Source organism: Aquarana catesbeiana, linkage group LG08 (genome assembly GCF_042186555.1).
Source record: "Aquarana catesbeiana isolate 2022-GZ linkage group LG08, ASM4218655v1, whole genome shotgun sequence".
In the NCBI taxonomy this organism is placed as follows: domain Eukaryota; kingdom Metazoa; phylum Chordata; class Amphibia; order Anura; family Ranidae; genus Aquarana; species Aquarana catesbeiana.
In genome coordinates, this window is record NC_133331.1 from 271,746,682 (window position 1) to 271,770,729 (window position 24,048).

General features: G+C 44.6%; 3 protein-coding genes across 3 annotated transcripts; 2 read left to right on the forward strand and 1 right to left on the reverse strand.

Annotated features, from left to right (window-relative positions):
• The first annotated feature begins 3,955 nt into the window (after positions 1 to 3,955).
• LOC141105385 (histone H2A.J) lies at positions 3,956 to 4,403 on the forward strand. The gene has a single exon (XM_073595253.1). The coding sequence runs from the start codon at positions 3,976 to 3,978 to the stop codon at positions 4,369 to 4,371; it is 396 nt and encodes a 131-aa protein (XP_073451354.1). The 5' UTR covers positions 3,956 to 3,975; the 3' UTR covers positions 4,372 to 4,403.
• A 12,339-nt stretch (positions 4,404 to 16,742) lies between these two features.
• LOC141105386 (histone H3) lies at positions 16,743 to 17,190 on the forward strand. The gene has a single exon (XM_073595254.1). The coding sequence runs from the start codon at positions 16,776 to 16,778 to the stop codon at positions 17,184 to 17,186; it is 411 nt and encodes a 136-aa protein (XP_073451355.1). The 5' UTR covers positions 16,743 to 16,775; the 3' UTR covers positions 17,187 to 17,190.
• Positions 17,191 to 18,337: 1,147 nt separating this feature from the next.
• On the reverse strand, positions 18,338 to 19,080 carry LOC141105387 (histone H1.3-like). Its single transcript, XM_073595255.1, has one exon. It carries the CDS (start codon positions 19,055 to 19,057, stop codon positions 18,401 to 18,403), a length of 657 nt encoding a protein of 218 aa, XP_073451356.1. The 5' UTR covers positions 19,058 to 19,080; the 3' UTR covers positions 18,338 to 18,400.
• Positions 19,081 to 24,048: the final 4,968 nt, after the last annotated feature.

The following is a 24,048-nucleotide window of genomic DNA, read 5'->3' on the forward strand; positions in this document are numbered from 1 at the left end:
AAAAAGGATAAGTTTTTTTTTTTTTAAACAAACATGTCATACTCTCCTCCTCTGTGCAATTGGTTTTGCACAGAGTGGACCCCGATCTTCCTCTTCTGGGGTCCCTCAGCAGCGCTCCTGGCTCTTCCTCTTCTCAAGTGCCCCCGTTGGAGAGACATTCTCCCTCGGGGCACCAGTGCGGGCGCGCTCTCATGTCCTGCTGCTGCGTCTATTGACACAGACAGTCAAAACAGAAGGAATTAGCCCATGGGACTTTAAATGAGTTGGTCATAGAGGTCATGATAAATAGTGTAAAGATTTATTGAAGTTCCAAAAACATGATTTTCGATGAGCATAAAAACATCATAGGGCATGGTTAGACCATTGACATGTTGGTTACAGTAATAAGATACATAGTATACATATACAACTTTTGTACTCGACGCGTTTCACGAGCTCTGCTCGCTTCCTCAGGAGTTGATGTATATGCAGGATATCTAAAAAATAATAGGTATCGATAAGATATAACATTCAATGATGATTATGGTCAGAAAAGAAGCACGTGGCCTAGAAGAGGCACCCCATACTTACATTATGGTTAATGGGTCCATAGGACTGGTCTACAAGGCAGTAGCGGAGAGTGCTCCAACCGGGAGCTAAAGGGGCGTAGCCCGCAGCAACCGAACAGGGGTCTTGCAGAAGGCGGACATGGCGAAGAAAAAGAAAGGGAATGTTGTGTATCCTGGGATGCCCCAATGGTCACACATGTCATGATAACTGTAATAAAAATTATATATATATGTATCTGGGTCAAAGTAAAACTAAATAGTAGTTGAAGAGTATAAGTAATGTAATATCACTCTTATATAGAGAAATCCATGACATGGTGGGCGTGGATACAAACAGGAAAGAAAAGAAAATAATAGGAAGGGTGTAAAGGATGCATGATGTGAAAAGGATTATATTCCTTGGTGTGTCTCATTAGCCATGTATAGTATAATAACAATGTTGGCAGTAAAATATATATATAGATCTGATGGTAAACACCATAATGGTGAGATAAATATGTAAAAATATAGGTATCTTTATATGTCCATGTAGTATACTAGAATGAGAGGAGAGCACAGACAAACAAGGGTGGATATGAACACAACACGAAGAGTAAGATAAAACAAACCAAGATAAAGGAAGAAAAAATAGAGAGATGTTTTTTGCTGGTTGGTAATAAATATAACAATTCACACATAATATGTGCAAGTGAGGTTAAGTAAAATAGAATGACATAGTAGATGACTGTGGTGAGCTTACTAATGTGTAGGACCTCTCAGATGTGAGGGAACAATCCAAGTGGAGAGAGAAAGGAGAGTTTGCCATGTCACAGCCTCCAAACTTAAATCCCCGAGCGGGAGCATTGGGCTACGCCCCTAATGCCATATGAGCATGGCTACGGTGGATGCCCGCGCTGCGCATGCGCGAGCTCCTCCAGCCAACGGGATGACGCGCTGCACGCCAAAACGTGGAGCCGCAGGGATGCGGAAGTCACACGATGGGTGTAGATATATGGCGCCGATGTAAAGGTGGCCCCACCCATACAAATATTAGAGGGGAGGGGACAGCAGGGGGGAGGATAGCCCCCCATTTATACATCGCAGCTCCCGGAGAGGAGAAACAAAACCGCGGCCACCGATGGACACAGCACATAGGATAGGAGACAATACCATAAACCAACCAGAGTGGCATAAAGAAATTGACACAGACAGTGGGACTCTGCCTCGCGCGTCATTGGATTTGATTGACAGCAGTGTGAGCCAATGGCTGCACTGCTATCAATCTATCCAATCAGAACTAGAGACACAAGCTGTTGTGCTCATCCCCGACGCTGGAAAGATCGGGTTCAGGTAAGTAAAAGGGGGGCTTTGGGGGGCTGCTGCATCACATGAGGTTTTTCACCGTAGAAGAGGAACTTCAGTCTGCTCACATAATTTGTAATAAAAATATATTTGCCATTCTGAAACTTCCCTCTAACCACTTTGCTTTTTTTTTTTTTTTTTTTTTACCTATACTGTGATTATGTATTTGCCAGAAATCTCCCTCCAGTGAGTCTGGCTGCAATCATTTAACTTTAGGCAGTTCAGCTTCTGCCTGTTCACTTCCTGGATTTACATAGAGGCACATCTTCAGCTCTGCAGTTCTCATTGGCTCTCTTATGACTCCCCCTTGCAAACTCAGAGTTAGAGAGCTGTGCATGATAGCACAAACCTAGGCTTTTTACTAGACAGGAAACAGGAAGTGGGCTGTATAAGGCTGTATATTTTATTTTTTTACTATCCAAAGTTAAAACAACAAGGGCAGAAGATTTAATAGATGAAAAAAATAACTGAAGTTCTGCTGTAAATCATCTAGAAACGATGAGATCAGATCCATTTGGAGGAAATTCAACTAAACTGCTCCAATGTGTTCTCTATGGAGGAGCAACACTGACACCTGGTGGTGATAGGAGACATGACTTGTGTGCGGGGATCAGGGAAGAGATACAATGTGATCTCATAGTTCTCTTTCTGAATCCCCGAGGAACAATAAAACTAATCAGGACTTACAATTCATACTGGGAGTTTGGGGAAATGGAAACAGAAGGACATCTAGGCAACAAAATTATCCTTATTAAACGTGTTTTTTTTTTTTTTTTTAATCTGTGTCAGAAAAAGGTTACTTTGCTGTATAAGGATTTAGGGAGAGAAAATACAGGCGGACATCTAGATCTATTATTAATGCACTTTTCTGGTATAAATTAATTCTGTAAATCTAAACATATTTGGATTTATAGCTTGTATTTATCACACAATGAAAAAACATTATAGATCAGAAATCGTGTAGATAAACTTCCATGTATTCTGAGGAGCAACACTGACACCTAGTGGTTATAAAAAGACATGTCTTCTGTACGGGATCTGGGAAGATATACAATGTGATTGGATGGTTTGTTCCCACTAGCCGACAATATTGATGTACAAATCAGATCCTCCAGATAGTCTGTACAATGGAAACAAATTAAGAATTCCAATAAAGGGAATGTAGAAAACTAGCTGATATTTAGATATATTTATTCCAACTATAATACATCCTCAAATGTATAACTTCCCATCAGATTGTACAAACATAGTATTAATAATCTGTTAATTCTTCACTTGTGTTAAAGATAAAATGTGATGAGAGCTCATTGATGGAAATGGTGGGTGGCTCTTAGAAGAGCCTTTGTGTCTTGTGTTGGGATGATGATGATGATGATGATGGGGGATTACTTGGCGCTGGTGTACTTGGTGACGGCCTTGGTGCCCTCGGAGACGGCGTGCTTGGCCAGCTCTCCGGGCAGGAGGAGGCGGACGGCGGTCTGGATCTCCCGGGAGGTGATGGTGCGGCGCTTGTTGTAATGAGCCAGGCGGGAAGATTCGCCGGCGATGCGCTCGAAGATGTCATTGACGAAGGAGTTCATGATGCCCATGGCCTTGGACGAGATGCCGGTGTCGGGGTGGACCTGCTTGAGCACCTTGTACACGTAGATGGCATAACTCTCCTTCCTGCTCTTCCTCCGCTTCTTGCCGTCCTTCTTCTGGCTCTTGGTCACGGCTTTCTTGGAGCCCTTCTTGGGCGCCGGGGCGGACTTGGCTGGTTCAGGCATGATCAGGATTAACGTGATCTCCTCCGCTGTGTGTAGAGAATGTGTGCTGGAGCCGCCCTCTTGTGCTGATTTTATAGGCGTCCTAGGCAAATGAGTCTCCTCCCTCCTCACTCTTCTATTGGAGGATTCAGTCATGTGATGGGGAGGAGTGGAATGCTTTCCTTCCTCGTTTACCGATTGGTGTAGAAACAAGTCAGAACACTATTGGCGGGCTTGAAAAGTAGCCAATCACAGTGTGTGACGTCAGAGCATTGACGGTATAAATATAAGGAAGCGGGAAGAAGTTTTACATCTTCATCTGACATCTCAGAAATCTCACAATGTCTGGCCGTGGAAAACAAGGAGGTAAGGTTCGGGCTAAGGCCAAGACCCGATCATCCCGGGCTGGTCTGCAGTTCCCAGTCGGTCGTGTTCACCGTCTGCTCAGGAAGGGGAACTATGCCGAGCGGGTCGGGGCCGGAGCTCCCGTCTATCTGGCCGCCGTCCTCGAGTATCTGACGGCTGAGATCCTCGAACTGGCCGGCAACGCCGCCCGCGACAACAAGAAGACCCGCATCATCCCCCGACACCTCCAGCTGGCTGTCCGCAACGACGAGGAGCTCAACAAGCTGCTGGGCGGCGTCACCATCGCCCAGGGAGGAGTCCTGCCCAACATCCAGGCCGTGCTGCTGCCCAAGAAGACCGAGAGCCACAAGGCCGCCGCCAAATCCAAGTAATCCCAACAACTCCTTTCTAGTCCCAAATCCATTCATTTGCAACACAAAGGCTCTTCTCAGAGCCACCCACATCTCTCTACAAAGAGCCCACACATACCTCATTGTGTCTACCACATCGCATGGAATGAGCCCTCAATTCTCTTCATAGCTTTACACAGGAAATACATTCTTATTTATTCACACTTCTAATACAGGAGAGTTGTACAGGGAGAACAATTACTACATATAAAGAGCCTGAAATGTATTATTGGGGGATCTGCTCATCTTACATGGACTGATAGTCATTGTCCTTCAAACTTTAGTTCTGCTGAATTTATTACAGATCAGAAATCATTAAATAGAAAAACAATCATCTCCCCAACTGTTCAGGAACACAGATCTCAGAATTGTCCTATTATGGGGGGGGGGGGGGGGGTAGATTCAGAACGGATTGGCTTAATTTCCAGTAGAACGTTACAATCATTTCAGATCGGCTAATGTGACAGAAAATGAATGATAAAAAATTTCTATATTTTCTGGGGAACATTCCAGGCAGTTAATAAACTCACTGAAATAAATTGTTTCAAGTGGTTTGTACTACAGAATCATAGAAAGTGTTTGCTATAGCGATCAATGAAAAGTATTTTCTGTGCTGAAATCTGAGAAAGAACTCGGAACACATTTCTCTGTTTTCTTCATCAAATACATTATTGGCTGATGAAGGAAACGCCCACGGCTCTGATTGGCTCACATTTCAAATTGCTGATTTCAAATTTGCCCGCCTGAATTGTGAAGAACGTTACAGACAAATAATCAGCCCTATTATACCGCCAAATCCGACACTGAGATCATCAGATGAGACATTTATCCAAAAAAATATCATCAATGCTTTATTTTCAAGCAGATTCATCGATTTGTCCGGAATGAATAGAAATAGACACTGAAGATTACTGAATAATGTAAAACATTTCCATATGTTCTTTGTTACTAGATTTAAGAAAAGTGAAAGGACTGGTAGAAATCATGACACTGCCAGATACATTTGTACAATGAATCAATAAAACAAATATGTCTCCACTTTGTATCTAGAAATCAGGAAAATGTTTCTAAGTAAATGAGACATATTTATGTTTTTTTTATCCCTTTTCTTTAGTAATCCTTTATAAATATGTAATTGTTATTAACAATAGTAACTGGTGATTGTGTTCTCTGTTATGATGTGACAGATGAATGTTCTCTGTAATCTCCAGAAAAAGAAATAGACACCCGTAGTAAAGGAAGAATAGATTTGTGTTTTCTTAATGTATCTGAAAATTGCAGACTTTAAAAAACAATAAAATTCTGTGTTTTAAATGAATGGGTGATGAGTCCGGGATGGATAGAAATGAAATCTGAAGACTATTGAATAATGTACAACATTTTTGTATGTTCTCTTTTATTCCAAGTCCTCGGAATGCAGAAATTTCTCTGCAGTGTAATACAGGAATAGACCCCGCCCCTTTTCATGTCTCCCATCAGGTCCGCTAAGGCTTACACCCAGTAAGGAGAGATGTCGGGCAAAAAAATGCATTTCTTTGTTCCTTTTTAAAAATAATGTTTATAAATATGAAACATGTAAACTGGTATTTCTGTTATGAAGTGTTAAAGATTCATGTTCTCCGTGTAATCTCCAGGTATACTGCGATATCTAGCGGACCATACACTCTGATTGTTCAATCTGCTTTACTAAAGCTATATAAGAACACAACTGGATGATTTAATGTTGTATCTAACTGGGTAGAGAATTGTACAATCAGCACTCAGGATGATGTAGCGATTTTTGGAGATGGATGATGAGTAAATAATCTTTAGTCTGTTGAAGTCAATATTTCATGATGAAAAGAACGGAGCTCAGTAATAACTGGGATCGATTTTAAACACATGATGGAGACGATGAATTTTCCGATCACCAATCCTGGGACATGCCCTTTTATTCGGCACACAATGGGGGGGGGGGGGGGGGATAAACTACAAGATAAGAACTTTACTTCTTCCACCAGTAAGAAATCCGATAATTGTACAGAAATCCTCCATCCATTTCCTGCTGAGATTTGGCGCTAGAATAGATCTGGTTCTCTGGATGGAACGTTCTTAGACTTAGGGGAGAAATTTACAACTGAAGCTGAGCCGATCCCAGTTCTGGACGTTTCCTGACGAATCCAAACGACTGACTGATTTTATTTGGCCGATTGATCAATCCCCTCTCCTACAGTCTGATCACACTTCGATCGCCTACATAGGACGAATGTCACATGTCCAAACCCTCCCGCTACATAAATGTGTAGGACGCGTCATTTAGATTACATTTACTAATAAAGCAAATAGCGGTGTATATATATATCTTTGTATGAGAAGGTAGGTGGCCCTGAGAAGGGCCTTTGTGTAGATGAAGTGGGTAGGTGTCTATGAGGGTTTATCCTCCGAATCCGTAGAGAGTGCGCCCCTGGCGTTTGAGAGCATAGACGACATCCATGGCGGTGACGGTCTTCCTCTTGGCGTGCTCGGTGTAGGTGACGGCATCGCGGATGATATTCTCCAGGAAAACCTTCAGCACTCCGCGGGTCTCCTCATAGATGAGTCCGGAGATGCGCTTGACACCCCCTCTGCGGGCCAAACGTCGGATGGCGGGTTTGGTGATGCCCTGGATGTTGTCCCGGAGCACCTTCCTGTGCCGCTTGGCGCCTCCTTTCCCCAGACCCTTCCCTCCTTTACCGCGGCCAGACATCTCCGAGATCTTCAATATTCAGACGAACAGTAAAGAAACCGCACACAGCCTCCTCCTTATATACAGCCTGAGCGGACCTGATGGAAACCTTCCTGGGAAAGAGGCGGAGTCACACCCATTCATTACAATAAAATAGAGAATGTCATTCCTTTATAAGGCTCTTAAATATTCTGTTGTATTCAGATACATTAATGCAACAGCAATACATGTCCAGGAGATGAATTTATTCCTTCTTCTCAATTATTTTTTATTTATACCTGGAGGTTATACAGAGAACATGAATCTTTAACACTTCATAACAGAAACACACACAGTAGCTTCAATTGTTCAAAGTAATTTCATATTTATTAAACATTATTTTGAAAAGAAAAGAAAGAAACACACTGCTTCTCACATCTCAGTTTCCTGGGTGTAAGGATAGGCGGACCTGATGGGAGACAGGAGGAGAAGGGGGGGGTCTAGTTTTTTTTTTTTTACACTGCAGAGAATTTCAGTTATTTAGAAGCTTTTCAATATTTTTCTGAATAGAAATTCATCAGAAGCACAACATTATATTTATCTTTATCCCTTTCATGACTAAGCCTATTTTTGAAATTTGGTGTTTACAAGTTAAAATCCGTATTTTTTGCTAGAAAATTACTTAGAACCCCCAAACATTATATATATTTTTTTAGAAGAGAGTCTAAAGAATAAAATGGCGATTGTTGCAATATTTTTTATCACACGGTATTTGTGCAGCGGTGTTTTAAACGCAAATTTTTGGAAAAGTGACACTTTCATGAATTTTAAAAAATCCAAACAGTAAAGTTACCCCAATTTTTTTGTATAATGTGAAAGATGATGTTACGCCGAGTAAATAGATACCAAACATGTCACCCTTTATAATTGCACGCACTCGTGGAATGGCGACGAACTACGGTACCTATGAATTTCCATAGGCGACGCTTTAAAAAATTTTTACGGTTACCAGGTTTGAGCTACAGAGGAGGTCTAGGGCTAGAATTATTGCTCTCGCTCTGACGATCGCGGCGATACCTCACATGTGTGGTTTGAACACCGTTTACATAAGTGGGCGCTACTTCCCTATGCGTTTTCTTCGCTGCGTGAGCTCGCGGGGACAGGGGCACTTTAAAAATTTTTTTTTATTTATTTATTTTATTTATTTTTGTACTTTTATAAATTGTGTTTAAATTTTTTTTTTTTTTTTTTTTACTTTTATTGCTGTCACAAGCAATGTAAACATCCCTTGTGACAGTAATATGTGGTGACAGGTACTCTTTATGGAGGGATGGGGGGTCTAAAAGACCCCTCATCCCTCCTTTACACTTCAAAAACGGCGATTCTGAATACTGTGTACTTTTTTAAATTTGGCGCCATTGGCAGCCGAGTAAACGGGAAGTGACGTCATGACGTCGCTTCCGCGTTTACAATTAGAGGGCTGGAACGAAGCCGCTCACAGCTTCGTTCCAGCCCGCCCCCAGCTGCCGGAGATTCCCGAATGGACACCGGGCCTCCCGATCGCACGGGAGGCGGCGGGAGGCGGCGGGAGGCGGCGGGAGGGGGGGGATGTCCCCTCCCGCTCCTCCGGTATAACAGCCGAGCGGCTTTTAGCCGCATCGGTTGTTATATTCGGGTAGCCGATCGCCCGCTGAAAACAACGGTACCGGGATGATGCCTGCAGCTGCGGGCATCATCCCGGTATAACCCCGGAAAGCCGAGGACGCATATGTGCGTTCGGTCGGCGGGAAGGGGATTTATTGATTAATTGTACAATATTTGTTTGACATGTCATAATTTTTACCTATTTCTATTCTATTTCTATATGTTTCCATTTAGTATTCTGCATTCCGAGGACTTGGAATAAAGGAGAACATATGGAAATGTTTTACATTATTCAATAATCTTTAAACTCCACTTGTATTAATTCCGGACTAATCAATGCAAATAAAGCATTGATGATATTTTTGGATAAATGTCTCATCTGATGATCTCCGTGTCGGAATTGGCGGTATAATAGGGATGATTATTTCTCTGTATCGTTCTTCTCAATTCAGGCGGGCAAATTTGAAAGTAGCAATTTGAAATCTGAGCCAATCAGAGCTGTGTGCGTTTCCGTTTTTGATCTCTATAGCAAACATTCTCTAGCAGGGCGGATTCTGCATTATGGAGTAAAAGAAAAGACTAGAAGAAATGTGACATTCATATTTCTAACGGATTTATTATTCTTGGGTGGATAAACCCCGGAGGAAGAGATATAAGATTTTATTGTCGGATTATTCTATCTGAGATCATTGGAACGTTCCATAGAAATTTGAATTATAGAATGTGAAAATTGCACCAATCACAGATCTGGGCAATTTCTTCAGATAATAAAATGTATTTTATGTTGGTACCAAATGTTTTGTTGTGTGCTGGTCGTACTGTTATCATCCCATTACTCTGTATTTGCCATGTCATGTTTCATATCAAAAATTAAATACAAATTCATTCAACTCAGTATAAAAAAACTTTCAGACACGGGGGGATGATGTTGGGAATAAAATGGTTCCCAGGTTTGGAGATCATGTGTAAATTCATTGAGGTGCTAAACATATCCAGTGGCTTAGGAAACGTTTTCTAACTTCTATAAAGGACTGTGTGCTGCCCGATGTGATATTGTGATCAGTGTTAACACATGGTTTGATATAGTACAATGATAAGATGAGATTGATTGATGTATGTACACTGAGGGATTGGATTGGTTTGCACACCTCTGGTTATGTGCAGCAGCCGTGCCGGATCTTATCCCCATTCTAATAGAAGATGATCAACAGGGGGATCGATTGAAAGGAGAACTCTATATCCAGGAAAGCTGCCTACATATTATACAATTTTTTGGTCGATTTCCTTTAGATTTACCTTAAACTATGTATTGCAAGGGCCTGTCTGATTGAATACAATTTGAAAGTGTTTGGGTCTGACCTCATATTATCTGTTTTTAGTAAATCTAAAGGAACATTGAACAAGAATATTGTATAATGTGTAGCCAGCTATGTGTTAATGATCTAGGAAGACTTCTCAGGTCAGATTTATTAAAAGGTCGGCTAAATGATTGTGACAATTATTGGGAAAAAATGACTTCCTTGATATGACTGGAGAACTGATATTTTTCCCTAAGACATTGGGGTAGGAGGGAAGATAACGGGTAAAGAGGACTTTGTATGTCTATAGTGATTTTACAATAAAGGGGTTGTATGGTCATGTGAATGCGCTCATATCTCTGGTATTCTTCTTTCATTTTCCGGTCGGGGTCATTTATCTGTTTATTGGGGCGCACTCTACTAATCATCCCGTTTTGGGAGGGGTGGGGAGTGACAAATGCTGCATTTTAAGGTGTTTTTGACAATTTGCTTTTAAACATAATATATTGATTTATATATTACGATAATATTATATTTTTATATTTTCTTCCTCATATGTGAATGTTCAGAAGACATTTCTTCGGGTGATACTGGATGACGTCAGAGACATGACCTCACCACCGATCTCCCCAGTAATGATTATCAGGTGACATCCAATGGTCATCATAGGGAGTAGAAAAGTCTCCTCTAATACGTTCCATCCGCTCACCTTTCTATAGCCGGCAGTGATCAGTAATGATGTCTCTCTGTATAAGAGACGATCAGATGGAAGTCACGATCACTGCGGTGGCACAGACGCCATCTCTGCGCTTCTATCATTGTTTAGTGAATATGATCTGTCTTCTCCGCTAACAAATACAGAGGAGAAATTAGAAAGCAGAACTTCTATTCCTAATTGATCGGGTTCTAGAACGTTCCCTACACACAGGGACTTTGTTCAATCAGTTGGCCTTTCCCTAATTAGAGAACAAAGAACATCATAGAGCGGGAAATTCAAACCGAGAAACGGCTGAGGATTGGATAATTTAGAACCTGGAGAGGCGGACTTATCGTGATGTTAGGACACGCCCTCCTCTAACCCTGCCCACTTATTCTCCATCAGGTCCGCTCAGGCTGAATATAAAGAGGCGGCTGTGAGCGGTTTCTTTACTGTACGTCTGAATATTGAAGATCTCGGAGATGTCTGGTCGCGGTAAAGGAGGGAAGGGTCTGGGGAAAGGAGGCGCCAAGCGGCACAGGAAGGTGCTCCGGGACAACATCCAGGGCATCACCAAACCCGCCATCCGCCGTTTGGCCCGCAGAGGGGGTGTCAAGCGCATCTCCGGCCTCATCTATGAGGAGACCCGCGGAGTGCTGAAGGTTTTCCTGGAGAATGTCATCCGCGATGCCGTCACCTACACCGAGCACGCCAAGAGGAAGACCGTCACCGCCATGGATGTCGTCTATGCTCTCAAACGCCAGGGGCGCACTCTCTACGGATTCGGAGGATAAACCCTCATAGACACCTACCCACTTCATCTACACAAAGGTCCTTCTCAGGGCCACCTACCTTCTCATACAAAGATCTATATACCGCATCCATCTCCAAAAATCACTACATCATCCTGAGTGCTGATTGTACAATCTATTTATAGATCCATTTTCTACCCAATTGGATAAATAATTTAGTTGTGTTAGGTAGCTTTAGTAAAAAGGATCGAACAGTGTATGGTCAGACATCGCATGTGTATTTGGAGATTACACGGAGAACAAAAATATTTAACGCTTCATAACAAACACCCGTTTTCAATTTTTCATATTTATAAAGATTATTTTGATAAACCAAGGAATGCGCCCCCCCCCCATCTCTCTTTCCTGGGTGTAAAGCTGAGCGGACCCGATTGGAGACCTGAAAAGGGGCGGGGTCTATTCATTTATTGCACTGCAGAGAATTTAATTTATTTAGAAGCTTTTAAATATTTTGCTGCATGGAAACGGATGTAATTCATCAGAAGCGCAATATTTTCTTTGATTCATAGTACATATTTTTCTGGCATGTCATGATGATTATATATTTGTATCTTTTTTTTTTCAGTTAGTTACATAATCCTATGCAGATCTTATTATGTATTTTGTATTGTACATTTATGTATCTGGCAGCGTCATGATTTCTACCAGTCCATTTATATATATATATATATATATATATATATATATTATTATTCTGCTTGTAATTTGGGGGAAATCCGTTATTGTTACATCTGATAGAGGCCAGTCCCATCATCCTATACAGATCTGATGACACACCTATTCTTCCTTTATTACGGTTTTCTAATTATTTTTCGGAGATTTTCACAGAGAAGACAAATCACCAGTTACTATTGTTAATAACAATTTCATATTCAGAAAAGGGGAAAAAAAAGTCGCATTTATGTTTCTAAGATAAAGCCATTCAATACGCTGCAGATAATATCTTAGAAACATTGTTAACAATTTGCTAATTTCTAGTTACAAAGTGGATACCGATCTGTTTGTTTTATTGATTCATTGTACATATGTATCTGGGAGTGTCATGATTTTTACCAGTCCTTTCACTTTTTATAAATCTAGTAACAGAGAAAAACACACTTTACATGATTCAACAATCTTCTGAATCAATTTCTATTCCAGACTAATCGATGAATCTGCTTGAAAATAAAGCGCTAATGATATTTCTCGGATCAATGTCTCATCGGATTTGGCGGTGTAATAGGGCTGATTATTTGTCTGTAACGTTCTAAAGAATTCAGGCGGGCACATTTGAAATCTGAGCCAATCAGAGCTGTGGGCGTTTCCTTCATGAGCCAATAATGTTTATGATGAGGAATCCAAAGAAATGTGTTCTGAGATCTTTCTCTGTTTTCAGCCCAGAAAATACTTGTTCTGTAGACTTTTCATTGATCTCTATGATCCTGTAGTACAACCCCCCTGAAACAACATAATATTTCAGTGCGTTTATTAAGTGCCTGGAATGTTCCCCGGAAGAATTGACATTTTGTATCATTCAATTTCTGTGTCAGATTAGCCGATCTGAGAGGATTGTAACGTTCTATTAATTAAAAACGAAGCCAATCCGTTCCATACCCCACCCGCCATAATAGGACAATTCTGAGATCTGTGTTCCTGATCAGTTGGGGGGGGTGATGGTTTTGGTACATAATGAATGATTTCTGAGCTGTAATACATTCAGCAGAACTAAAGTTTAAAGGACAATGACTATCAGTCCATGTAAGATGAGCAGATCCCCCAATAATACATTTCAGGCTCTTTATATGTAGTAATTGTTCTCCCTGTACAACTCTCCTGTATTAGAAGTGTGAATACATAAGAATGTATTTCCTGTGTAAAGCTATGAAGAGAATTGAGGGCTCATTCCATGCGATGTGGTAGACACAATGAGGTATGTGTGGGCTCTTTGTAGAGAGATGTGGGTGGCTCTGAGAAGAGCCTTTGTGTTGTAAATGAATGGATTTGGGACTAGAAAGGAGTTGTTGGGATTACTTGGATTTGGCGGCGGCCTTGTGGCTCTCGGTCTTCTTGGGCAGCAGTACGGCCTGGATGTTGGGCAGGACTCCTCCCTGGGCGATGGTGACGCCGCCCAGCAGCTTGTTGAGCTCCTCGTCGTTGCGGACGGCCAGCTGGAGGTGTCGGGGGATGATGCGGGTCTTCTTGTTGTCGCGGGCGGCGTTGCCGGCCAGCTCGAGGATCTCAGCCGTCAGATACTCGAGGACGGCGGCCAGATAGACGGGAGCTCCGGCCCCGACCCGCTCGGCATAGTTCCCCTTCCTGAGCAGACGGTGAACACGACCGACTGGGAACTGCAGACCAGCTCGGGATGATCGGGTCTTGGCCTTAGCCCGAACCTTGCCTCCTTGTTTTCCACGGCCAGACATTGTGAGATTTCTGTGTCGTTACTCTGACAAAGATAACCAAATTCGGGCGCCTCCTTGTATTTATACCGTCAATGCTCTGACGTCACACACTGTGATTGGCTACTTTTTAAGCCCGCCAATAGTGTTCTGAATGGTTTCTATACCAATCGGTAAACGAGGAAGGAAAGTATTCCACTCCTCCCCGTCACATGACTGAATCCTCCAATAGAAGAGTGAGGAGGGAGGAGACTCATTTGCATAGGACGCCTATAAAATTAGCACATGAGGGCGGCTCCAGCACACATTCTCTACACACAGCGGAGGAGATCACATTCATCCTGATCATGCCTGAACCAGCCAAGTCCGCCCCGGCGCCCAAGAAGGGCTCCAAGAAAGCCGTGACCAAGAGCCAGAAGAAGGACGGCAAGAAGCGGAGGAAGAGCAGGAAGGAGAGTTATGCCATCTACGTGTACAAGGTGCTCAAGCAGGTCCACCCCGACACCGGCATCTCGTCCAAGGCCATGGGCATCATGAACTCCTTCGTCAATGACATCTTCGAGCGCATCGCCGGCGAATCTTCCCGCCTGGCTCATTACAACAAGCGCCGCACCATCACCTCCCGGGAGATCCAGACCGCCGTCCGCCTCCTCCTGCCCGGAGAGCTGGCCAAGCACGCCGTCTCCGAGGGCACCAAGGCCGTCACCAAGTACACCAGCGCCAAGTAATCCCCCATCATCATCATCATCCCAACACAAGACACAAAGGCTCTTCTAAGAGCCACCCACCATTTCCATCAATGAGCTCTCATCACATTTTATCTTTAACACAAGTGAAGAATTAATAGATTATGAAAGATCATTTTGTACAATCTGATGGGGAGTTGTACATTTGTGGATGAATTAGAATAAATCCATCCGAATACCAGCTAGTCTTCCAGATTCCCTTTATTGAGAAATTCCAGAAGATTTTTTTTTTTCCCCACTTAGACCCGTCCTGTAGAATGGATATCCGGAGGATCTAATTTATAGATGAATATTGTGCTAGTGGGAACAAACCATTCAATCACATTGTATGTCTTCCCCGTATAAAAGACATGCATTTTGTCACCACTAGGTGTCAGTGTTGCTCCTCGGAGAATACATGGGAGATTTTCCCCGTACATTGAAAGCGGATTTGTATGTATAGAAGGATTACACATATATAATATCTTTATTACGTCATTTTTAACCGACACGTTTGTTTTCCGTTTTATAAATGATCTTGGACTCTTCACAAATCACGATAATGTCTGGAGACACATATACAGGGGGGATGCTTACATATTAGGAATAGTTTAGGGATCATCTGCTTAGAATTTTTACTAATAGATCTCCTTGTGTTTTCATTTTGTCATACAGCATCTGTTTTCTTTATGGGAGTCCAAAGATAATATATACATAAAATCATCTACTCACCTTAGATCGGGGGGAAGAGACGGATTAGATCATCAGCTGGACATACATTGTCTTTCCTGGTCTGTATCTCTCCCTCTCTATTTTGTGTGTGTGTATATGTGTATATATATATATATATTTTGTGTATTGGGGTATTTGGTGAATTTCAGTTGCCTCAGATTACATTACACAGATTAGAAAGTGAAGGTTACACATTGTAATGCAGATTATCATACATCCCTCAGATCCTGGGGGTTATCTCTGTTTGTGTCATCTAATTTACTGAAATATGGGCACAAATAATCCAATCTCAATGTTTCTGATTATTACACTGATAAGAAGTCTCTCTAATCTTTGATTATAAAAATATTTCTTTAGATTGTAAACTCCATGAGCAGGACGCTCGTATTCATTTTGTATTGAACTGTATAGAGATTGTACTGTCACCCTTGTATTGTAAAGAGCTGTTTACATTTTTAGCGCTATATACATTTTGTCAAATAAAAATAATAATATGTTATGTTCATGTAGTACATCAGCACCAATTAAATCCTCAACACCCCCCATCATCCAAAAAAGACACAAATGCTCTTCATAAGACCCTCTCATATGCTCCATATCAGAGCTGTCATTCTCCTTCTAATGGTGACATGATATCATGAGAATTATAGTTCAAATCATTTTTTTGCAGCATTTTCTGACAAATAAAACCCAATTCATGTAAATGTATCGGATTGATTATGTAATCTAGATGTCGCCCTGTGTCCATTCCCTCAAATCCCCCGGTAGGAGTTGGCGGCACACCGATTATAATGTAAATCCAGCAATAGGAGTTCAATGATCTAATGCTGATCCACATGGAACATCTAGAAGTAATGATCGCACCGATCCCAGATGTGTCCGGAGCAGGGAGGACAATGCTGGTGGGACACGATTCATTGTCTGCTCAGCGATCTGTCCCTCCATGTTAGTACAGAATTGTGCTGGATGGAACAAGCTGTACAAGTCACCTTTCTACTTGTTATTCACTAAAGAACGGAATAATCCGATCAGTGAGATCGGAGGAGGATTTTCTGTATTATGGAGACGAGCATTCCAATGTCAGAGCTCCTAATTCTTACACCGAGAAGAGTCTCTAATCTTTGATTATAAAAATATGTATGAATAATATTTTCTCTTTTTGGTAATATGGAGATCTTGTATGATGTGGAGGAACTCCCCTCCCCCACCCCACACAAAGACGGTAACTCTACTAACACAGATAACGGGCAGATCTTGGCGGGCATTTTAAAAATGGCGCTTTTTTAAAAGTAAACCAATCATGAAAAGGGGTGTGAGTTAGTTGTCCAATCAGAAGGCAGTGATGTGTATAAATAGACGCCGCACAGCCCGTGTTCTCACACTTGTTTCTTCTGGAGATTGGAAGTATTGATCAGCCATGGCAAGAACCAAGCAGACCGCTCGTAAGTCCACCGGAGGGAAAGCTCCCCGCAAGCAGCTGGCCACCAAAGCCGCCCGCAAGAGCGCCCCGGCCACCGGCGGAGTCAAGAAGCCTCACCGCTACAGGCCCGGCACCGTGGCTCTCCGAGAGATCCGCCGCTACCAGAAATCCACCGAGCTGCTCATCCGCAAGCTGCCCTTCCAGCGCCTCGTCCGAGAGATCGCCCAGGACTTCAAGACCGACCTGCGCTTCCAGAGCTCCGCCGTCATGGCTCTGCAGGAAGCCTCCGAGGCTTATCTCGTAGGACTCTTCGAGGACACCAACCTCTGCGCCATCCATGCCAAGAGGGTCACCATCATGCCCAAAGACATCCAGCTGGCACGCCGCATCCGCGGAGAGAGGGCCTAATATACCCCCCGACCAACATCCTCATCACCCCCCACACAACACAAAGGCTCTTCTCAGAGCCACCACATCCTCCTCACAAAGAGCTCCATACTATCTCATCACCACTACATCATACAAATACTCCTCACCACATCTCTTCATCTCACCCTTCTCTGCACTCGGAAGCTCCGTCTGAGCAAAGCTGATCTGTAATATTTCTAATACAATCCCAGAGTAACAAATCACTTCTCTATGTACTCAATACAATGTGACATTATAGAGCGGAGGAAAACAAACGTTCCTGTGAACAGATTTTACAATCTTTGTGTCTCTATTTGGACTCTTCACATTCTCTCACACAAGACAAATCATTACATTTTATAGAAACCCGACAATTTCTTATTCCAAGTAACAAGAGAATGTTTGTCAAGTCATTAGAGATCTGAAGATGGATCCGATTATTACATGTGATTGGGGGGTAAATCTTACACAGCCCACATGGAGACGTCACTATGGGGGGCTCAGGGATGTCCTCTACTACCTCCTCCCATACTACAACCCTCATCACCGGAGATCAGACATCTCTGCCGGGGCGGCTCACATTACAGGGAGGAATACATCCGGGACTGGAGAGGAAAACAATTAATCTGGAAATTCATTCATTATCGCCCATCTGGGGGATCAGCTGTTGCTGCAAATATATTCTCATGTTGGCGAGCAATTTATAAATGTCCGGCTATAACCAATCCAAATGATCCCGCTTTATCTGACAGCCAATAAGAGGATCGTACGATTAGATACCGAGCCGGGAAAAAACACATGATGAATCTGTAACTTGTGTTTAGAAAACACTCCCTTCCCCTCATAACACAGGAGTCTTGTAGCCGATCATTGTAACATGAGCGGAGGATGATTTGTCTCCAGATCATTAGAATGATTCTCCTTATAACGGCCGCATTATAGAATGAAATATTAATCAGCCAATCATATCTGATATTCAGCCGTTCTGCAGCCAATCAGCGCTCATATCTGATTTGTGTCTATTAGATGTTCTGTAGTAAAAGAGACATGCGGAGCGCTGTGTGCTATTAGCGATGTGGAGGTAGGTGTGGCTCTGTTAGGAGGAGGTGGGTGTAGGTAGGTAGGTGTAACTCTGTTAGGAGGAGGTAGGTGGCTCTGAGAAGAGCCTTTGGGGGGTGGAGATGAAGGAGTTCTCCGGCTACTGCCGCCTTCCTTTATTTCTTCTTCGGAGCGGCCTTCTTGGGCTTGGCTGCTGTCTTGGGTTTAGCCGCCTTCTTAGCCGGACTCTTGGCGGCTTTTTTCGGCTTGGCTGCAGCTTTGGGCTTCTTGGGGCTCTTTGTCGCCTTCTTGGCGGGAGAAGCTGCAGCCTTTGCCGGTTTCTGGGCGGCCTTCTTGGGGCTCTTGGCTGCTTTGCTGGGGACTTTCTTCTTGGGGGACTTGGCTGGCTTCTTGGCGGCCGCAGGTTTCTTGGGCTTGGCCGCAGCCGATGGCTTCTTCTTGGTGACTTTCTTGGCCTTGTCGCCCTCTTGCTGCTTCTTGTTGATCTTGAAGGATCCGGAGGCTCCATGTCCTTTGACCTGGACGAGGCTCCCCTTAGTCACCAGCGCCCTGATGGCGATCTTGAGGCGGCTGTTGTTCTTGTCCACATCGTATCCTCCGGCGGCCAGGAGCTTCTTGAGGGCGGCCAGAGAGACCCCGCTGCGCTCCTTGGAAGCGGCCACGGCTGTGACGATGAGGTCGGACACGCTGGGACCGGACGGCTTCTTGCTGCCTTTCTTGGCTCCTCCGGCTGCCGTCTTCTTAGTCGCCTTCTTCTTGGCGGCGGGCTCCGTTGGAGGAGCGGGGGATTGGGCGATCTCAGTCTCCGTCATGATTCTCAACGAGTCTTTGATAATAAATCAATCTCGCGTCTGTGTGGTGCTCTGGTTTATATAGAGACGTTCTGCACTTCTATTGGTTGATATAGAACTTGCCTTCTGCACTGCTATTGGTTACACGTTAGACACGCCCACTGACTGTCACTGCAGTGTTGGGGAATCTTCTCTCTCTTGTTGTGTTTCCCTGATAGAGAAAAACGATTATAATAAGAAATGGAAGGATGTCCAATCTTCATCGGGGACCCGATCTGCTCACTGGACTGTCACTTATCGATCTGTCACTTACCGCTCTCATGATCTGCTCAGGAGGCTGAACACAGAGGCTGCAAACACATCCATCCTCCTGAGTGTGTGTCCCATTCTTCCTTCTACCTGCTTTTCTACACACATTCTCATCAGAAAACAATCTTCTCACATCTCCCACTACAATCATCTTCACATTAAATGAGTGAAGAGTGAAGATCAGGAAACATTTCCCTCTAATACAGAACTCTGCTCATCTATAGCTGAGTAGAAGGAGCCTGGAACAAAAACATCAGCCGGAGACCTGAGATCCTTGTGTGATGTGATGGGGGAGATTGTTAGAGATTAGGGATGAGCCGAACACCCCCCGGTTCGGTTCGCACCAGAACCCGCGAACGGACCGAAAGTTTGCACGAACGTTAGAACCCCATTGACGTCTATGGGACTCGAACGTTCGAAATCAAAAGTGCTCATTTTAAAGGCTAATTTGCATGGTATTGTCCTAAAAAGGGTTTGGGGACCCGGGTCCTACCCCAGGGGACATGTATCAATGCAAAAAAAACTTTTAAAAACGGCCGTTTTTTCGGGAGCAGTGATTTTAATGATGCTTAAAGTAAAAAAAAAAAAAAGTGAAATATTCCTTTAAATATCGTACCTGGGGGGTGTCTATAGTATGCCTGTAAAGTGACGCGTGTTTCCCATGTTTAGAACAGTCCCTGCACCAAATGTCATTTTTAAAGGAAAAAATCTCATTTAAAACTGCTTGCGGATTTAATGTCATGTCGGGTCCTGGCAATATGGATGAAAATCAGTGAGACAAACGGCATGGGTACCCCCCAGTCCATTACCAGGCCCTTTGGGTCTTGTATGGATATTAAGGGGAACCCCGCACCCAAATTAAAATAAGAAAAGGTGTGGGGCCACCAGGCCCTATATACTCTGAACAGCAGTATACAGGCGGTGCAAACAAGACAGGGACTGTAGGTTTGTTGTTAAGTAGAATCTGTTTGTAATTTTGAACATTTTTAACGTGTTTAGCTCCAGCCAAAAAATATTTTCTAAGCTTTTTGGAAAACATAGGGAAGGGTTATCACCCCTGTGCCATTTGTTTTGCTGTCTTTCCTCCTCTTCAGAAGATTTCACCTCACTTTTTTGTCCCAATGAAAAATGTTTTTTGAAAATTTGGGTTTTTTTGTGGAACAAGGATTGGAAAGCATCAGTGGAAAGGAGAAATTGTTTTCCCATATTAACTCTTACAGGAGAGAATTTCCCTTCCTAGGGGTAGATTTCATCTCACTTCCTGTTGTCTCCTTCCGTTTGCAAGTAGGAGTCGTTTGTAAGTTAGATGTTTGAAAGTAGGGTCCTGCCCTATATACTCAGCAGAAATTTGGACCTTAGGTGTTGCTGTGGCCACAACACTGTAAGCCCTCACGGGGCCCTGCTGTGAAATATTAGATCAAGAATTGTAATTACATGCCCCTGTTGAACAGGAGCTGAAAAATTAGGCCTTAGGCACTGGTGCTGGTGCCACAACACTGCAACCCCTCACAGACACTCTAGTTGGAACGCAGGAACGAGCCCTGCTGCAAAGTATTGCTTCAAAAATTGTAATTACACGCCCCTGTTAGACAGGGGCAGAAAAATTGGGCCTTAGGCACTGGTGCTGGTGCCACAACACTGCAACCCCTCACAGACACTCTAGTTGGAACGCAGGAACGAGCCCTGCTGCAAAGTATTGCATCAAAAATTGTAATTACACGCCCCTGTTAGACAGGGGCAGAAAAATTGGGCCTTAGGCACTGGTGCTGGTGCCACAACACTGCAACCCCTCACAGACACTCTAGTTGGAATGCAGGAACGAGCCCTGCTGCAAAGTATTACATCAAAAATTGTAATTACACGCCCCTGTTAAACAGGGGCTGAAAAATTGTGCCTTAGGCACTGGTGGTGGCGCCCAGAACCAAAAATGTTCTTACAAGCTATCAGCGTGATGATTGAGGAGGAAGAGGATAATTACTCAGGGATAGTCACTCAGCATCAGCATAGGCAGTCTTTGAAGGGATCTGAGATTTCAAAAAAAATTATTCGGTTACATCAGCATCAGGTGCTTGGTAGCTGGTGGTGATCCAAGACTCATTCATTTTTATGAAGGTCAGCCGATCGACCGAGTCGGTGGACAGATGCACCCTGTGATCGGTTACCACGCCTCCAGCAGCACTGAATGTGCGTTCCGAAAGAACGCTGGATGCAGGACAGGCCAGTAGCTCAATTGCATACTGTGCAAGCTCTGGCCAGTGATCCATCCTCAAGACCCAGTAACCCAGAGGATTTTCGGTGGGAAAGGTGTCCAAGTCTGATCTTGCCCCTAGGTATTCCTGCACCATGTAAAACAGACGCTGGCGATGGTTGCTGGAACCGATCATACCTTGGGGCTGCGGACCAAAAAATTGTCTGAACGCATCGGTCAGATGGCCACCTTCTCCACCGCTCCTTCTTTGACTGACCGAAGCCTCAGCAACACGTTGTCCAGAAACAGGAGTTTGTAACCTCCCAGTCTCTGGGAACGCGTTGCACAGACCTTTCTGCAAGGCCTCCCGAAGATGTTTCATCCTCTGCTCCCTCTGCGATGGCAAGATAAGGTCCGCAACCTTACCCTTGTAACGTGGATCAAGGAGGGTTGCCAGCCAGTATTGGTCCTTCTCCTTGATACCACGAATACGAGGATCCTTACGCAGGCTTTGCAGGATCAGGGAGGCCATGCAGCGTAGGTTTGCTGAGGCATTCGGTCCGGAGTCCTCTGGGTCACTAAGAACGACATGGTCCGCAGCCACCTCCTCCCAGCCACGTACAAGTCCATGTGTTTCTTGGGACTGATCCCTTAAAGACTGCTGCTGATGCTGAGTGCCAGGCTCCACCTCCATACTGACACAATCTTCCTCCTCCTCCTCTTCCTCCTCGTCCTCTTCCTGTGTGATCGGCGGGCACGCAGGAACACTGTCTGGATAAAGGGGGCCTTGAGCCTTGAGCTAAGGAAGTCCTCCTCTTCCTGCCTCTGTTCTGCCTCAAGTGCCCTGTCCATTATTCCACACAGCGTGTGCTCCAACAGGTGGACAAGGGGGACAGTGTCACTGATGCATGCACTGTCACTGCTCACCATCCTCGTGGCCTCCTCGAATGGTGACAGGACAGTGCATGCATCCCTGATCATGGCCCACTGGCGTGGGGAAAAAAAAACAAGCTCCCCTGACCCTGTCCTGGTGCCATAGTCGCACAGGTACTCATTGATGGCCCTCTGCTGCGTGTGCAGCCGCTGCAGCATGGCCAACGTTGAGTTCCACCTGGTGGGCATGTCACAGATTAGGCGGTTCTTGGGCAGGTTAAACTCCTTTTGGAGGTCCGTCAGCCGAGCACTGGCATTATATGACCGGCGGAAATGCACACAGACTTTCCTGGCCTGCCTCAGGACATCCTGTAAGCCTGGGTACCTGCCCAAGAACTGCTGCACCACCAAGTTAAGGACGTGAGCCAAACAGGGCACATGGGTCATTTGTCCCTGTCGGAGGGCAGAGAGGAGGTTGGTGCCATTGTCGCAAACCACCATTCCTGCCTTAAGTTGGCGTGGCGTCAACCACCTCTGAACCTGCCCCTGCAGAGCTGACAGAACCTCTGCCCCAGTGTGGCTCCTGTCCCCCAAGCACACCAGCTCAAGCACTGCATGGCATCTTTTGGCCTGCGTACTTGCGTAGCCCCTTGAACGCCTATGGAGCACCGCTGGTTCCGAGGAAGAGGCCATGGAGGAAGAAGAAGAGGAGGAGGTGGAGGAGAGAGGTGTGTCACAATCAGCATTTTGGAGGCGTGGTGGCGGAACAACCTCCAACACTACTGCACCTTGTCCTGCATCCTTCCCAGCTGCCAGCAGAGTCACCCAATGCGCCGTGAAACTTAGGTAACGTCCCTGTCCATGCCTGCTGGACCATGAGTCAGCGGTAATATGCACCTTACCGCTGACCGCCCTGTCCAGCGAGGCATGGACATTGCCTTCCACATGCCGGTAGAGAGCCGGAATCGCCTTCCGTGAGAAAAAGTGGCGTTTGGGTACCTGCCACTGAGGAACCGCACATTCCACAAACTCACGGAAGGGGGCAGAGTCTACCAACTGAAAAGGCAGCAGTTGAAGTGCTAGCAATTTTGCCAAGCTAGCATTCAACCGCTGGGCATGTGGATGGCTGGGAGCAAACTTCTTTCGGCGGTGCAGCAGCTGGGGCAGGGAAATTTGCCTGGTACAATCTGACGTCGGTGTACCAAAAGCAGATTGCCCACAAGTACTTGGCTGTGACACACCTAATTCTACACCTTCATTCCTCTCACTGCAGGTCTCAGAGAGGACTGAAGGTCTAGTGGGGTTGGAAATCTCAGCTGATGAGGAGCAAGGAGAGATCCTCTTTGTTCTTTGGTGTGGGTCTTTTAGATACGCTTGCCAACGAACTGCATGGCAGGTCAACATATGTCTGGTCAAGCATGTGGTACCCAAGCGGGAGATGTTTTGGCCACGCGAGATACGCTTGAGACATATGTTGCAAATAGCAGTGGTGCGATCTGATGCACTCGTCTCAAAAAAGGCCCACACCAAAGAACTTTTTGAATAACGCGCAGAAACTGCAGCGCCCTGCACATGTGGAGCTTTGGGGTGTGATGCAGTCAATGTGCTGCCCTTAGGCTGGCCCCTGGAGGGCATCCTGCCT

Coding starts and splice junctions, on each gene's coding strand:
- LOC141105387 (XM_073595255.1), bottom strand. CDS start 19,057: ATGACGGAGACTGAGATCGCCCAATCCCCCGCTCCTCCAACGGAGCCC.
- LOC141105385 (XM_073595253.1), top strand. CDS start 3,976: ATGTCTGGCCGTGGAAAACAAGGAGGTAAGGTTCGGGCTAAGGCCAAG.
- LOC141105386 (XM_073595254.1), top strand. CDS start 16,776: ATGGCAAGAACCAAGCAGACCGCTCGTAAGTCCACCGGAGGGAAAGCT.